The sequence below is a fragment of the Trichomycterus rosablanca genome, chromosome 18 (genome assembly GCF_030014385.1).
Source record: "Trichomycterus rosablanca isolate fTriRos1 chromosome 18, fTriRos1.hap1, whole genome shotgun sequence".
Lineage (NCBI taxonomy): Eukaryota > Metazoa > Chordata > Actinopteri > Siluriformes > Trichomycteridae > Trichomycterus > Trichomycterus rosablanca.
This window is the reverse complement of record NC_086005.1, coordinates 6570607-6588294: the sequence shown is the minus strand read 5'-3', so window position 1 is coordinate 6588294 and position 17688 is coordinate 6570607. Positions and strand designations below refer to the sequence as shown.

Sequence of the window (17688 nt, the reverse complement as noted above, 5' to 3'; positions counted from 1 at the left end):
TAAAGTGTCGCTGTTTCCTCTAACTTAGATTTACTCTAAACGTGCACTGATAATTGTCAGTGTTAGATGCTTGTGTATCAACCTGACTTTCTAGTACACACATGAAATAAAACAGCATGAATCATTTCCATGATAAATGCTTCACGCACTGGCACAAGCTGCGCAGAGCAACAATCAGGCATGTCGGAGATGTAATCAATTTACAGCCGCGCTGTCGATTACGCCAGAAATAAAAGATGGTTATTGTAAACAATGTGCATAAGTAAAGAGACACAGTGGCACTTCAAAATGTAAAGCGTCTTTTACACGTGCTCATTCAGGTCAGTGTTGTATGTAACAGCACTCCAGAGTTAAAATGTAGAGTAAACTGACAGCAATTAATAGGGTTTATACTTTGGTTCATACACTGTTCATTCGTGTGTGTGTGTGTGTCTGGTGGGGGGGGGGGGGGGGGGGTGTTGCTACATTATCAGGTAATACTAAGGGAAAGAATTAGGGAAGGATTTTTGGAAATGGATTCGCTATTTGTACTGTGGTGGGCGTCAGTAATGACAACTGGCAGGGTAGTAGCAGCTTAGTGGTTAAGTTACTAGACCAGTGATCAGAAGGTTGCTGGTTTAAACTCCACATCTGTCCAGTTGCCACTATTGGGCTCCTGAGCATGAACCTTAACTCTCAATTGCTTGCACTGTACACCGACTAGGCATAACATCATGACCACTGACAGTGTGAAGTGAATAACACTGATAATGCCCAAGTTAAGCTTGATAATAAATGTATACAACATTTTGGCAAGAAATGACCCATGTATCCGCACTATTCACACCTCTGATATGGCTTTTTAACACACCTCATTTATTATTCGGTGTTTTTAATTCAGAGCCATGTTTGGTTTGGGAAGGACAGTACCATCTGCAGTGGCAGTTATAGCTTTGCGGTTAAGGTACTGGACTAGTAGGTAGATGGTTGCTGGTTTAAACTCCACCACCGCCAAGTTGCCACTGTTGGGCTCTTGAGCAAGGCCCTTACCATTAAATTGCTTAGATTGTATAATGTTGCTTTGGACAAAAGCATCTGCTTAATGCCGAGAATGTAAATCAGCACGTCCAAGTCTCTAAACTTGTCACCCATGGAACATGAGAAATCTTTAACCTTTCAGTTCATATACACTGTACAGTATATTAACTGACTATTTTTATATTTCATTTAAAAAAGTGGACAGATGCTGCAGCAGTAATCCCTCCAGTCACAGAGCAAACAGCACATTTAATTGATATTTGCTATATGATAAAAGAATAATCTAAAGTAAAATACAAAACAATGTAGAGAAGTTAAAATCAATGATAGCCATCAGGTCTGTGTAGATGCCCGGCCAGCCGATAGCACTAATACACCACTGTGCCAACCAAAATCTGTCCGTATAAAATTAATAAATATTCATAGCTCTGTGAATCTGATCTGTATTATAGAGATGGTAGGGAGAGCTACATCTGCAAACATTAAGCTGAATCCACCACGCTCTCTTTGGATGGATATTTTGCGTGATAGGCTGTTAAAAGGGGGATTTGAGATTTTTTGCCCCTAACTGCTCCTTCTTGAACCTCAATCTCAGGCTAAGCAGGTGACAGCTGTCAGATTTGCTGCTTGACGTGCAAGCTAGCATTTAAGCTCAGGGTGGAGGCACTGATTGTGTCACGGCCAGCCATGTGAGGTGCTAACAAGATAGCAGATTAAATCGGCCTCCTTTCTTCACCCCACTGAGACGCTTCCTGAAACATGCTTCCTGAAAGTGCACCTCTGTATGAGCTGTCAATCACGCGCCGTTATCATTCACCTCGTCTCCTGGCAAAGAGTGATACACGGGTGACAGGCACGGGTGACAGAGGATTTAAATACATACATACGTGTTTTATTTTTATTAATTTTTATATATTTTGTTGACATTAATTTTAAAGAAGGGCATAACATTATGACCACCTTTCTAATAGTGTTGGTCCCCCTTTTGCTGGCCCATACGCAACAAACTGTGATGCACTGTGTATTCTGACACCTTTCTATCAGAACCAGCAGTAACTTCTTCAGCAGTTTAAGCTACAGTAGCTCGTCTGTCGGATCGGACCACATGGGCCAGCCTTCGCTCCCCACATGCATCAATGAGTCTTGGCCGCCCATGACTTCCTTGGACCACTTTGATAAATACTGACCACTGCAGACCAGGAACACCCCACAAGGGCTGCAGTTTTAAACATGCTCTGATCCAGTCATCTAGCCATCACAATTTGGCCCTCGTCAAACTCACTTAAATCCTCACGCTCGCCCATTTTTCCTGCTTCAAGCATCAACTTTGAGGATAAAATGTTCACTTGCTGCCTAATATATCCCACCTACTAACAGATGCTGGGATGAAGAGATAATCAGTGTTATTCACGTCACCTGTCAGTGGTCACATGTTATGCCTGGTGTATAATGCATGTAATGTGTTTGTGGGACGTTGGTAGCTCAGTGGTTAATGCACTGAACTGGTAACCAGAAGGTTGCTGATTCAAGCCCCATGTTTGCCAAGTTGCCACAGTTGGGCCCCTGAGCAAGGCCCTAAACCCTCAATTGCTTAATCTGTATTCTTCACAACTGTAAGTTGCTTTGGGGGGAAAAGCATATGCTTAATGTTTAAAATAATGATGTAAATATGTTTACTCTAAGGCCATGTCACCAATCAACCAGCATTCAGACATGACTGGCAGGTATGCACGTTTCCTTCCTGTGCTGATTGGCTCATTTTTTCCTGCTGTTTAGAGAGCCTGCAGCAGCCACAGAGATCAGTTTCTTTTTCCACTGGAATACATTTCTTTTCCAGCTACTAAAATATATGAAGAACTTTGATTTCCTAAAGAGGAACCATCATGTCTGGCTGTTTTAGTAGTAAAAGCATTGTGTATATCTTTTTAAAAAAGATGACTTTATTATCAAAGCCATTTCTGAAGGAAAACATCAATGGTGTCATGATATCTGTTTCAGGCTTATTCCAACATCACTTTTACAGAAACCATTACGGTAGTGCAAACAGCCTGCCAGCCTGTCGCCCAGCCATTCTCCAGGTCATTAATGCCTAAAGTACCAAACATTTGGAAAGTAAACAACCTTACATGTAGCATTAAAATTTCATTGCTTCGCCACACACACACACACACACACACACACACACACACACACACACACACACACACACACACACACACACTTAGTCCAAACACAAGTCAATCCTCACTGAACTGTGATTTATACAAGAACAACCAACAGCAACTCAGTTAAAAACAACTACCATTAATATAGACATTTTTCTTTAATGTACTAGTCAGGGATTGAGAAAAACCATTTACATAACTCTGTATACAGTGTGTTCATTGTCTGGTTCATTGCAGTGCAAGAGAGTCGAGGAAATGTAGTCTGTACTATGGTAAAACATCTAGAAAAAACAAGGCGGTATCTCTAAACCTTGAACAAACTGTTAGCTTGTTTTTAAAAAAAATTTAAAAGCCAAATTATATATATAAAGATAAAAATCTAAAGAGAGAGGAACTCATTAAATACCAGGAGCAGCTATAAAAGTAGCAGAGCAGTCATTCCACTAACAGAAGCAGCCCGTGTCCAGTGTAGATTAGTGATTAAGTCATAAAGGAACTGAGAATCACCACAACATCGGCCCACTTTCCCAGAATAAAAATCAAAGAATACCGGCATAAGAGCCGGCAGAAGAAATAAGTACCAGCCTTGCAGAGTGCGCAGATGTTGAAAACAAACATTATACAACACAATACAAAGAGCCTGTAGCAAGGTGACCAACAAAACCGGTATTTAAAGATTAAGGTTCTATATTTCTAATTTTGTTCCTGAAACCTCAAAAATAAAAATAATGGTAATCCATATTTAAACAGTTCTGATGGCTCAATTAGACAGTGACATTCTTTTTCCTTTAATGTGTCTCCTCTGCACCTGAAGAGCCTTCCAGTGTATTGACTCACACAATCAAAATAAAATAACCAACACTGTTTTGACATGCACACACATACACACATGTAAAAATGCTGATGAGTACATGTTTACAAGTTAGAAAAATCCAGCTGTAAGCACAGCTGTGCTGAGAGACTCTATTCACACCGCAGCCGTGTGACTGGCTCAGACGAGACCAGAGCAAAAAGTAATGTAGATCATGAATAATGCAGCAGCTCTAGAACAGCATTTTATATTATCAGTGCAGAAAATATTTAAAGGTCTCGCAGTATGAAAATGACAAAGACGCTTCTCAGCATCCATCTGTGCTCGGTGTGTCTGCACGGTGTGTCTGTGCGGTGCTGACAGCTTTACACCTGCCGGCGTGTCATTTTAACATCACATCAACACTGTATATCAGTAGCAGCACACTTCCCACCCTGACACTCAGACCGGTTACAGAGAAAGACTCACTTACTGGAACAGAGAGGAAAGTGATTTTTTTTCATCACTTTTATGTTCCTGTTGGTAACAAGTTGTCCGGTGACACCAGAAATTTGTCAGAAAGTAGGTCTTGCTATTTTTCCTCTTTACCTCATGACTCTCAAAAGAGGTCAATATAACCAACAGTCATAAATAGGTTTAATAATGTGGGTGGTAAATTCTAAATTTATATAAAGTTTATAGTTTATACTATATGGCCTATACTATACTATATAGAAATGTGTGGACACCAGACCATGAGCTTGATGAACATCCATTCAATTGGGAATTTGTATCCATTCAATCAAATGATTTGTAAGGTCAAGAACTAATGTTAGATGAGGTCTGGCTTGCAACTGACATTTTATTTGTAAAGGACACGCTAGGTGAAGCACTGCACTAGTAAGGTCAAAAGATACGAACCCAGCTGCAGGCTACTAAACAAAGGCTGTTTCTAAAGATAAAAAGATGATAAATAAAATGGCCAAAATAACAGAAACTACAAGCAACAAAACCAAATCAAATCTGCAGGTGAAGTGAAGAGGTGAAAGAAAAGATAGACAAGCATGTCAGTCAAGCTAGGGGACTTCACACTGCTGCCTCCAGCGAATGTCAGAGAACTTAGGTGGCCGTGTGCTCACCCACAGCTAAATGTGCCACACACAGGAAAGTAGAAAAATATATACTGTATATGAGCTACTTGTCCATCAGCATGACGAGCCAAATTCTAAGAAAAAAAACCTGAAGACAGAAGAAATACCAAGTGCAGCTATGAAAGGAGTGGAGAAGCAGCCTGCGTCCAATGCGGATTCATCTTAGTGTTTCATTCACAAAGAAACTGAGAATCACCACAACACTGGCTCACTTCCCCAGAATAAAGATGAAAGAATACCGGCATAAGAGCTGGCAGAAAAAAAGTACCAGCCATGCAGAGTGTGCAGATGTTGGGAACAAACACCATTCAACACAATACAATGAGACTGCAGCAAAGTGACCAACAAAACCAATATTTAAAGATCTCTCCCAGTTGTAGCAAATCAACACTGATAAGGCACAGAGACTGCCTGATCCAAGAAATCACTACTGTCAGTCCACTGTGCCTCAGTAGCAGCATGATTTTCATCCCAAAAATGTTCAGTGGGATGGTCCTTCACCCCAAACTAGCCAACTAAGTCTTTTTGGTTTTCTGCAACCTTTTGCCACTAAGTCTTTTTTTTTTTTTTTTTTAATAAAGTTAGTTATTAGAAAACAGTAGCCATCAGCAGCCATTTGTACCAGTAGCCATCAGTAGCCATTTGAGAACACCAAGAGACTCAGCCATTTAAACAGCCAAGTTTATTCTACCACCTGAGTACTAGTGCAGAAAAGACCTCCTGCTTGTCTTTCCTGGGTCCTAAAAGGTGGGTTAAATGAAGCCAGGTGCATTGCTTGAAAGAAAAAGAGGCCAAATGCTACATAGCTACGTCAACACACAACCGTCAGATATTTTTAGTAGCCATAAATTTGTTTAAATTAAAAGTAATCACAAGCAAATGAAAAAAATCTTCCTAAAAATGTAATTTAACCAAATTCAGCTTTAAATGTTACTAATAAATTACCGTTTTCATCTACATTCAAATTAAGCAAATGGAGTCTTTTACAATGTTTTTACCTACAGGTCAGCCAGAAATCCAAAAACAACCCATTTAAAAAAAAAAAACAATCCAACAGTCTGATTAAACTTTCAACTGTTAGTGCTGTGTTGTTTTTTTCCTTTATGGTAGATACATATGATACCTAATACATGTTTGATGGATCTATGCTAGCAGATGGTGTACTCGCCATGCAATATTCATGCCTTGATATAATAAAAGTTGTATGTGTAACTACATCCCCATAAAATATGTACTGATTTACTCCTAGGCTCCTTGTAGGACTGCATCATTTGAATGTGCTACAACTCATGTCAGTTTTGTTTGTTTGCATTTACATATATGGCAATAATCAGACATCTTTATCCAAAGTGGGTAACAACTGTGATCTCTAGAATGCAAGCAACTAATGATTAAAGGACTTGATCAGTTGCTTAACAGTGGCAACATGGCAAATGGTGGGACTCAAACTGGTGACCTTCCAATTCATTGTCCAGTACCCTACCACTGAGCTACCACTGCCCATATGAACAGTAATTTGGTATGTTTACATAAGCATATAGCATATAGCTACATATCTGCATATAGCTTCAGAATATGACAGGAATTGTGACATGATGTAAGTATTTAAGTGTACAGGGTGTTTTATATCTAGTTTTGAAGTAATCGTATCCTATCAAGAGTCTATTTTATTGATTTTTTTTTTTTACAGTAAAACTATCCCTACATACTGTTTATTACTTAAAAACCCCTTTATTACTTGGACACCCCTAAAAGCGATTAATGTTTAGGGCTAATACATCAAATGTCTTAGCCCAAAAATGCAATTTGTAGATAAATTTAGTTCTGCTACACTCAGGTGGTGTAGTGGTAAATTACACTAGCCCACTACCACTGGGATCCAGGGTTCAAATCCCCAGCCGCACTATCTGCCAGTCAGGAGTCTACATACAGACACAGTTGGCTATGTCTTAGAGAATGAAATAACATATACAGTATTTCAGATTGGCAATGTGTTAGTTGTGAGGGTACTGGATTAACAATCAAAATGTAAAGCCGCTCAGGTGGCGCAGCAGTAAAGTACGCTAGTGCACCAGAGTTGGGTTTCTAAATACATCGTATCGAAACTCAGCTCTGCCTTTCCGACTGGGTTGGGCAGCAGTATGAACAACGTTTGGCTGTTGTTCAGGGTTAGGGGTAGAGTCGGAGCATAGGTCCTCATAACTGGTGCGACTGCGGCCCCTGCTGGTTGACTGACGGTGCCTGCACAGGGCTGAGGAATAACATTGAGGGGGGTGTGGCCCTCCGTGCGCAGTGTCTCTCGGTGTATGAACTCGGCTCGTGCAGGTGAAAAATGCAGGCTGTACTGATTGCGCGCCGGAGGGGGCGCAAGTCAGTTGAGTGGCGTCCTCAGTCAGCGGCAAAAGGGTCGAATCAGTATAGAGGACACAATCAGGGTAATTGGACATGACTAGAATAGGGATAAAAATTGAGGGAAAAAATAGATAATTAAAAAAACAATCAAAATGTTGTTGGTTCAAGCCCCACCACCACCACCACCACCACCACCAAGTTCCCACTCCTGGGTTCCTAAACAAGATTCTGTGCTTGCATTGTATTTAGAGGCAATTGTAAGTCACTTTGGATAAGAAAATGTGCTAAATGCCTTAAAGTTAAATGTAACAATAAAGAAGTTACCAAGAGCTCATATAAAATATATCTCTTACCATGCCAGCCCATTGAATAGGGGAAGGAGACCTCAAAGAGGTTGTCATATTTTGTCAGAAGCCTTTTCATTATGCATGCGAGACCTGTGTTAAGAAATGAGAAAGAAAATGAGAGATTTAAATAAAAAGCATTAAAATTAGATTCACCTTTAGTACTGACCAGGCTTTAGTCTGGCTGGTTTGTTGCCCACATGCTCGGCTTGATCCCGGCTGTGAATAGAGTTGCATTTATTCTGTTCAGCTAAAGCATAACACCACTCACATAAAAAGTCAATCCAGCACCTTAATGATTAAAAACGCTACTTAGATATACAGTAAAATACCACTTCAGTTCATTAAATAAAATTCACACTTTAGAAACACTTGAGGCTACAGCGACCTGAATCTACTCCAATTGAAACTGAATTTAAATAATTAAACCTGATGCTTTAGGCTTCTATTACATAAAGATTGGTGGTTTTAAAACTGGTTATTATAATATTTTTATTTTTAAGTATTATTTTCCTCCTACAGTGAGGTGCAGTAAACATTTGTTTAGTTAGATACACTAACTCAGGAGTGCTGTTGTCGATAGCGGATTACATGCCGGGTCAGAGGCCTCCGATCTGCAAACATCCTCTCAGGCAAGAATAATTGATTGTGCACTGAACGTTTTATTTCAGTCTCCAGCACAGACAGATACAGCTCATTTCCATTTCCATTATGCATGCTGTTTTTATGAAATATGCATAAACACAAGCGCCTGTAATGAGAATCACAAATGAAGGTAGACTGAAGCGCAAAAGGTAAATGTAGTTTAAGGAGACGCACTGGTTTTTTTTTCATTTGTGACACAGGGGAAATCAATCGAGCGGTACATCACCTTTAATTACTGTAAAAAATAAAACATGAATGACGGAGACAGCCACGGAACATTTATTTCCCAAAAGTGTCATGCTTATTTCCTTACATTTCTGTTCTTTATTTTAAACATTTTTAAGTCCTCTTTTTCCTCTATCATGCTTATGTGGCATATCAGTAGCACTGTCGCCTCACAGCAAGAAGGTCCTGGGTTCAATCCCCAGGTGGGGTGGTCCAGGGCCTTTCTGTGTGGAGTTTGCATGTTCTCCCCGTGTCTGCGTGGGTTTACTCCGGGTGCTCCGGTTTCCTCCCACAGTCCAAAGACATGCAAGTGAGGTAAATTGGAGATACAAAATTGACTGACTGTGTTCAGTATGACCTTGTGAACTGATGAATCTTGTGTAATGAGTAACTACCGTTCCTGTCATGAATGTAACCAAAGTGTAAAACATGACGTTAAAATTCTAATAAACAAACAAACAAACACTCACAATGAGGTTTCTGGTGCTTTTTTATTTTGTTAATCATTTTATTAGGGGGAGCGGTAGCTTAGCAGTTTAGGAACTGGTCTAGAAGCTTGATGGTTCAAGTCTTACCCCAGTCAGGTTGTCACTGTTGGGCCCCTGAGCAAGGCCCTTAACCCTCAATTGCTAAAATTGTATTCAATCACAATTGTAGGCCGCTTTGGATAAAAGCGTCCGCTAAATAACATCAATCTAAATGTTAATTAGGTGGTATAATTAGTAGTATTACTATTACAAGCTTGTAATTGGTTAAAGTATTGCAAAAAATCACAGCAGAGTCACATTAACACACCTTTTTTTTCAGATTTTAGATTCTGCGGTGTGTTTGTGGGAATTTGTGCCCATTTTGAATGTCATGCACTGATATAAGAAAAGAAATCCTGGTTCACTATTAACATTCCATTTAATATCAGATGTGTTTAATTTGACAGGATTGATGTTATGGCTCTGTGCAGGCGACTGAAGTTTATCCACACAAAACTCATCAAACCACGTCTTTAAGGATTTTCTACACCTGTTAAAAATGGCTGTGGGTAAAACAGCTAAGTAAAAATTAAAGGGGTGTCTACATTCCTTTAGCCATATAATGTAGCAGGGCTGTATGTATTACGTCAGTCTACCTACTGCACACACTTTCTAGTGTCCTACTAGTGTTTCTACACACGCAGCTGTAGAAATCTGATCGGAGGAAGGAAGTTACGTGGACTAAATAAGATTACTGAGCTAAAATCTATCTGGCGTAATCGGATTTGATGAAAACTGAGAACTATTAGTGCATGTAAACACAATTAGAGCTACACGTATGAACATGTTGAGGCACGGTGTAAATGCTTACTGTGCAATCGGCGCTAATGGTCAGTTGAAAGGGGCTTCTTTATAGGACAGCAGCTTTAAGTCCCTGGTGTTGTGATGCTTCTTTGAGTGTGAACAGTGACACAGCACTGTGTCTCAGCAGCTTTTTTCATGACAGAGCTGTTGTCATGAAAGTTGTTGACATTTCTCTCGTTAGCATAACGTAGCAGTGTGGGTTTGTACTCCATATTACGAACTACATAATCTTTTGCTGCTGTGGATCCCACTTGCTTCCTACTTACTTGCTTACCCACTTCTGCATATGTGCCTCGGTCTGCTAACCAGGGTCCTTGCACAGTGTTTGATGACCCCACCCACTTTTTCCCACCCAGACTCGGTGGTCTGCTCTGCTGCAGACACTGCCAATTGTGCCCGCTAGTTGCCGACCAGTAGCAGAGCCGAGATTCAAACCGGGGTGTTCAAAATCTCAGCGCTGGTGTGCACCTGGGTGCCGTGACTTGCAATTATTGAATACAGTTCGAACAACTGAGGGTTAAGGGCCTTGCTCAGGGGCCCAACAGTGGCAAGTACACTGACACTCAGTGTACTTGTACATGCTTGTTTATCAGCTGTGTTCTTGGCTGAGCTTTCAATTTAATTATTTAATTATTTATTAAAATTGTTCCTATTATTTTACATTTTGGATATACTTCATTTCCCTGTGCACTCTGGCGACCTCTGCTGGCCGAGGAGTACAAAAAACTAGCACAAGCTGTCTCTGACGCATGTAAAGTCGCCGGCTGGTTCTTTACCACAGCTAGCAGAGGATTCTCACAGAGAACTTTAACAAATATACACAACCACACCCTTTCCTCCGTATTCCTCTGCCCCTCATGCCGTGAACTTGACCAGACAGTAGAAGTTGCTGTTAAGCAGACAAGGAAGTGATTCCACATCCGGCCTTCCCTCTTGGCCATCACGTCCATAGAACACACCGGTCAGGTTGGTGACACTGCGAGGCTTGAACCCCGGTCTTTGTTGAGGTGGGCCGGCGTATTAGACAGCTACAGCACCCCAGTTCATCCGGCACTACCTATTTATTGGCTTGATGTCTCAGGGCCCTGAGTAACGCTGCATGGCCATTTTTCACTGTACTTACCCTCGAGCTATAAAAAGGTTAATGAGGCCCTCAGGTTAGTCAGACGTCTAGCCAGCCCTGCTGTATCCACCCATTTAATGTTAACATGGCAACAGCAGGATGCTAATGAGCTGCCGTCTCTTTAATTGCTTAGCTCAGAGGCCGTCTGTGATCTCAGAAGGACGCTGACCTACACTTTTATATATCGGAGGTTTATTTACATACGGGATTAAACCAGTCTCGCCTGAAGCACCCTCGAGCGCCCGTCAGGAATGGAACGTTATCTGTTACTGCAGCTTCTTCTCATTTCTTTCCATTTAGCTTTAACGGCAACGAGAGACTGCCGCTAATGACACCTGAGGAACAGCGAGCGTTTGTGAAGAATGGCGGCGGTAAAGAGCTCTCAGAGCTGATATTTCGAGGGAGAAGACAGGTATTCACTAGTGGAACAGTAAGAATAGACAGAAATCCTAAAACGTGACACACAAACACAAGCGCTCAGACCTTGAAAATGCTTTGTATTTATTAAAAAAAAAAAAAAAAAAAAAAAAAAAAAAAAAAAAAAAAAAAAGGTCAGTTAGTTTTTGAAGTTTATGATAAAAGTGAACTTTTTATTCAGCAATTTTATAGCCGGTGCAGCTTTCACATTTAGAAAAGGAATGTGATCAATTACTATGCAGTGTGTGGCTCACCAAACCGTCTGCTTTCTCATCTATTCTCTATTTTCTCAAAACTGCTTTTAGATTAGCATAAAGAGAAAAATAAATCTAAATTCCATTAGGCTTTTTGGCCTTACAGTTCAAATGAATCTGAATGCAGTGCCTAATATTGTGAGGGTAAGCGATTTGGTATTGTTCTTCACTACACGCTGGTATACAAACCTGCTCTAAATATCCAATTTCTGTTAATGATGACTCTGATGATGTTTTATATCAGATTATACTTGCACTTTATTAGAAACACCAGTCTTGAACCTACACTAATTGACCATTAATATGAGCTATAACTACCATATAGATGCACTATGTGGATATACAATTCCTGACTGTATGCCATCTGTTTCACTGTCCACTTTTTCACCCCTATGTACCCCATCTATCAATGGAAAGTGACCCTACAGGACCATCACTGACCAGATTTGGGTGGTAGATCCTTTTCAGCACTGAAATGATCAACATGGAAATGACATGGTGTGTGCTGTAGTGATGAGTGCATCAGATACAGCAGTGTTGTTAGGACCCACCCCTGTTACTTAATACTGCTGAGATCTTATCTCATGCGATTCAATTTTACCACAAAACTCTGCAGAAGGTTTTTTCATGATGCAAAAACTTTGTTCATATTATTAGTATTACATTAATATGCATTTTTTTTATTATTATTTATTAGTTTTTATTAAAACAATGTTCCCCCCAAAAATATATTTTTCATTACATTTAAAAAAAAAAATTTTGTTTATGCATTTCTCCCCTTTTAGCGCGTCCAATTGCTCGATTGTGTAATACTTCCTCTCCACCAATGCCGATACCCGCTCTGATTGAGGAGAACGAAGCTAACCCACGCCTCCGACATGTGGGCAGCAGCCGTATGCATTTTGTCACCTACACTTTGACGAGTGCAATGCGGATCAGCACTGTGTATGGAGAGACACACCCTGACAGCACTCTGTTACCGTCTCTGTGCAGGTGCCATCAATCACCACCTGAGCGGCCTACATCATAACTTTTAGCAAGCTAGCCAGTTGCTACAATAATAATTATAATAATGATTATTTATTAATAATAACAACAGTGGTTTAATGATTTGTAATGTTTTACTAAGTGTTTTCTGCTTTTATTCATGTGTAATACTGTGTTCTATTTAGTAATTCAGTGAGACTAACATGCAACAACAGAGACATTCAGAAGAAAAACTCACTGTCTCTTTCCTGCGAGGTGAGGTCAGGAAGACGCAGTACATGCCGTCGCGGCAGCAGCAGAGTCTGAAAAGGCCACGTAGCCCAATAGGGCACCACAACCAGCCAGTGTTCATTTTCCACCACCACACGTTCCTGTACGACACACAAACACAGTGCTGATGTGTTATTCACAGATATAAATGCAACCTGTTCTGAAGACGTGATCCAGTCACGCTTTAATTATCATTAACCTACACAATCAGACATCAGTGACATCATTACTCTCATGCATACTGATGCATGCATAATCCTGGAAGACATAACTGATTTTTTCAGTGTCAATTAATAGAGCAGGAAGTACTGTGTTTTGATGTCGTTGTCTTGCCAGCCAGGAAGTCATAAATGAAGAAAAGCAATCAGTTTCATAACAAATTCATTAAAACGACAAGGACATACATAGCGGAAAGGGCAATCATTTCACTCTCAGCTATACTACTATACTCACTATACCAAGAATGAATTTTAAGTCGCTTTGAATAATAAATAAATAAATAAATATCAATCACTTGGGATTTAAAGAGGTTCAGATGGTTAGTGTCCACAAACCTTTGGCTATAGAGAATAATTATTTTTAAGTTGTGTTTTGCTGTATCATAAAAGTTCAAGACTTGATGTCTATTGAGTAAAAACTGTTCCTGAATCTAAAGGTCCAAGTTTTTATACTGCTGAGCCTCCTGTATAAAGGTAATATGGGGTCTGTCCGAAAACCTAGTGAGCTTAACATAGACGCATTTTACGATTTCCTATGCATGCTCCCGAGAAGAAGCCTGTTGTGCCACCTCAGCCCATTGGTTTGAATGGCCTGTGTTAACTGTGTTAGCTTAGAAAGTAAAAACTGCAGTGATGTAATTGCTGTACTTACTAAGTAGTGTGTCTAAATAAACTGCCTTATAAGTCGATGTCTTATTAGAATCCTCTCTATTTAGGCAGCTACTCTGGTAGGCAGTAGGCATTAGGCAGCTCACTAGGTTTTCGAACAGACCTATGGTGAACAGTCCACAAATAGGGTGATTACAGTCCTTCCTGATGTTTCTGGCCTTCTGCAGACCCTGTTTTGTGTAGGCTGGTCAGTCAGTGTTTACTATATGAATAAAGCTTTCTCATCTGAGGCACTTTAGCTGGAATACCACAGTGAAAGAGAGCAGGTCAAAATGCCCTGATGAGAGAAGGATGAGAGGACTGTTGCACTCATCCTGGCACTCCTCAGCATCTTGTACAGGCATCGGTGAACCTTAACAACGTAGGACGTGTTCAGACACCAGAAAGATTGTGTGAAACTGCTCACCGTTTCCACTTCAGCGCCAGTCACGATCACTTTCCTGAGAGCTCCACTATCCTAAATGTAACCTTAATTAAAATAGCTGGAGTTTGATCAAAACAGCCTGACCTAATGCTCCACGTGCTACTCCACGTACTGCCGGGGACAGCATGGCAGGAGCAGGTTGGGAACATGACAGCTGATGATGGATTACAGAAAGTCTGATGTTGACGGGTGGCGCTACAGTGAGCCGTGCTTTGACGAGAGGCCGTCTGACAAAGGCGCAGCTCAGCACAGCAGTGACTGATGGGAAGCGATTAGAAACTCGGATAACAATGATCGTCACACATGCTGACTGCACCGCCGGAGAAAGATGAACACGAGCCGGAGATTACATGTGGGAAGAAAGTTAGGACCACAAAACACATAATAAAATGTTAGCTGAAAGATTTCAGGATTTGCACTACACGACCAAAAGTATGTGGACACCCGTCTTAATTATTGACTACTGCTAACAGGTGAATTAAATTCATTACATTAAATAAATTATATTCTTGCAATTTAGTTCCAACAGTTTGGGGAATGTCCTTTTCTTGTTCCAGCATGAACAAAGCATGGCCCATAACACGGCTGGATTTATTTGTAGATGAGCCTCTACATTTACACCTTTACATTTTCGGCATTTAGCAGTCCAAAGCGACTTACAGTACTGTGAGAGTATACAGTCTGAGCAATTGAGGATTAAGGGCCTTGATCATGCCTCGGTAAGTCAGAGCTGTATTTACAGCATTTTAAATGTCTGGTTCCAATGTTTTGGCTCTTGTCTGTAGTATTTGTGGGGTTTGACTTTTATGTTTAATTGATTCTTTAAAAAGTTTGAGAGCTAGAAACTTTTGGCTTTTTCCAAAAAAAGAAAAGTCAGAAAAGTCACATCTCAGTGTTTGTACCAAAGACCGTATTTAGAACAACAGGTCCTGGTTGCACCATGGAAACAATCTGCCCACACTGAACTGTTTATTCACACCAAGCTCGGCTGTTTACAAGTTCGATGCCAATGAAAACATCACGTAACGTTTCGGCGTTTTATTCATAGCTTATACGTCTGCACACTATCCTCTAAAAAAGCCTGCAGAGGGATCATCAGTGAAGCTTTGAATTTCCCAATAAACCACAGAAAGGTTGGCCCAGGGTCTGAGAATGTTTTCAGCGTGATGTTGTGGTGAGAGAGAGAGCGTGGACCTGCTGACAGAGAGGAAGCATCACACAGAGAGCACACATCAGAGGGAGCTGCATGTGGAAAGTGGTTAAAGATTTAAGAGCGCAGCTTCGTTACAAGCCGTGACTACACAACCGCGGGTTATTAAATCTGCAATTAGGCATCGTTTACAAGTGCATTATTTAACGGTTTCTGAAGCGGGCACAATAGCGGTTGCCAGGAGACGCAACTTTTCCAGGGAGTCCGCCGCAACTTTGAGCGCTCGCGGTTCGCAATTATGGCTGTGTTTTCTGTTTTGCCGTCCTTCAAAAGCTAGTTCTAATGTGCCATTAGGAAGAGTCATTACTCTGCCTCAAAACACATTTTCATCTCTTCTCGCTCTCCGTTCGAATCGGCTCTGGTGGGGAATGAGAGGAGTGAAGAAGATGTAATTAGAGTTATTAAGGGTTTTGCATGTGTTATTTGAGGAGCATGGCAGGAGGTTGGTTGAGTGAGAACAGACGTGTTCGATGCCGCTGGCATGCTGCAACGCTGCACGATTGAATGAGGGCGTATACAAAGTAGCTGCTTTTTCAAAAACCACAGCCTAAAAAGATAACTATACACAAACACATGGCTCTTGGTCTAAAATTGACGACATTTTAGGGTGCTCAGGTGGTGCAGTTACATGCTAGCCCACGAGTGCTGAGATCTCGACCTCTTAAGTTTGAATTTCAGCTCTGCTATTGGCCAGCTTACAAAACCATGACTGGCTATGTCAGGGGTAGGGTGAGCCAAATGCACTCCTCATTGCTGATGCGATAACAGACTCTGCTGGCTGGTCGATGGTGCCTGCACAGAGACGGGGGATGATGGACATCAGTGCATGACTCTCTGTACTGTGTGAACCTGCCTCGTGCAGGTGAAAAGAAGCAGTTGGCTATGTCCAGGAGAGGGCGGGCTGAGGGATCTCATCACTGACGCAATTACGGACTCTGCTGGCTGGTCGATGGAGATCAGTGTGTGACTCTCTGTACTGTGTGAACCTGCCTCATGCAGGTGAAAAGAAGCAGTTGGCAACTACACACGTCAGGGTAGGGGTGTGTGCAGCAGTGGAGAAGAGATAAATTAGGGAAATGAATATGACTAAATTGGTAGAAAAAGAAAAGAATGCATAAATAGTACAGTGGATGTTTTCCTGCTGGCTGCCATTTGGCAGCTTATTTAAAATGTTAGGTTTTTTTTGAAGCCAGTGTAGCATGATGCCAAGTCAGCAAAGCTAAATGTTTCTGCCTCAGTACTGTAACAGGATGCTCATGGTCCCAGTGCATCAGGTCTTTCAGGACACCAGTGTAACACCCATCACAACAAGTATAGAATGTTTTTGTCTGGCATACAGAAGAAATAATAAAGAATTAAACACCAAACAGCTCTCAGAGCTTTCAGATAAAACACGTTATTCTTTTGTGTCTCAAATATTTAAGCAATACTTCTGCACTTTACAGTTACACCCTCGCTTTCTTGGTTAAAGCCCAACATTAATACCGTCACCAAAGAGTGTCCTTTCAGTAAAGATGGAATCATCCAGGATCAAGCTGTTCCCACCGTTACCTGGCTCAGAGCACGAACCAGCTCAAACAGACCACCGTGTTTATACAAAACCCACCGAGACCAGTACAAAGATCTGGTGAAGCTGATGTAGCTTCTGAATCTACACACCTGAGGCAACAGACCTCGAGACACAACAGCAGTTCTGTAACTTCACTTCTCTCATCTTTTATTCTCTATCATGAGGAGCATGGCCCGGTGCTGGATCCAGCTGCAGTTCAGCAATACGAATCTTCAGTCAGAAAGTAAGATTCAGTCTGATACACAACCAGAGACAGATCCATATGGATTAGATTATAATAAATAAATAAATAAAAAAGTGAGAAAGTGAGAGAAAGTTTTAGCACAGACAGCAGCACCTTGTTAATGTTCATCTTGCTTCTTCACACCAAATGAAGTGAAAAGTAGAGTTTTTTTAAACACGTTTATTGTCATTTCGCACTGCAGCTATTTGGGAACGACGCAGATGACAGGTTGATTCACAGGAACCATACTGTACCTCTCCAGGAGAATAAATAGAACATATTGCTCTGACTGTCACAACCTCA

General features: G+C 41.0%; 1 protein-coding gene across 1 annotated transcript in view; it reads right to left on the bottom strand.

The window, feature by feature from the left end:
* The window catches only part of galt (galactose-1-phosphate uridylyltransferase), a 97664-nt gene that overhangs the window by 25706 nt on the left and 54270 nt on the right, over positions 1–17688 (bottom strand). Inside the window, exons 8-9 of the mRNA XM_063014159.1 lie at positions 13040–13172; positions 7829–7912 (exon numbers count right to left, since the gene is read on the bottom strand). Coding sequence (XP_062870229.1) covers positions 7829–7912; positions 13040–13172 — 217 coding nt within the window. The remainder of the gene's footprint in view (positions 1–7828; positions 7913–13039; positions 13173–17688) is intronic.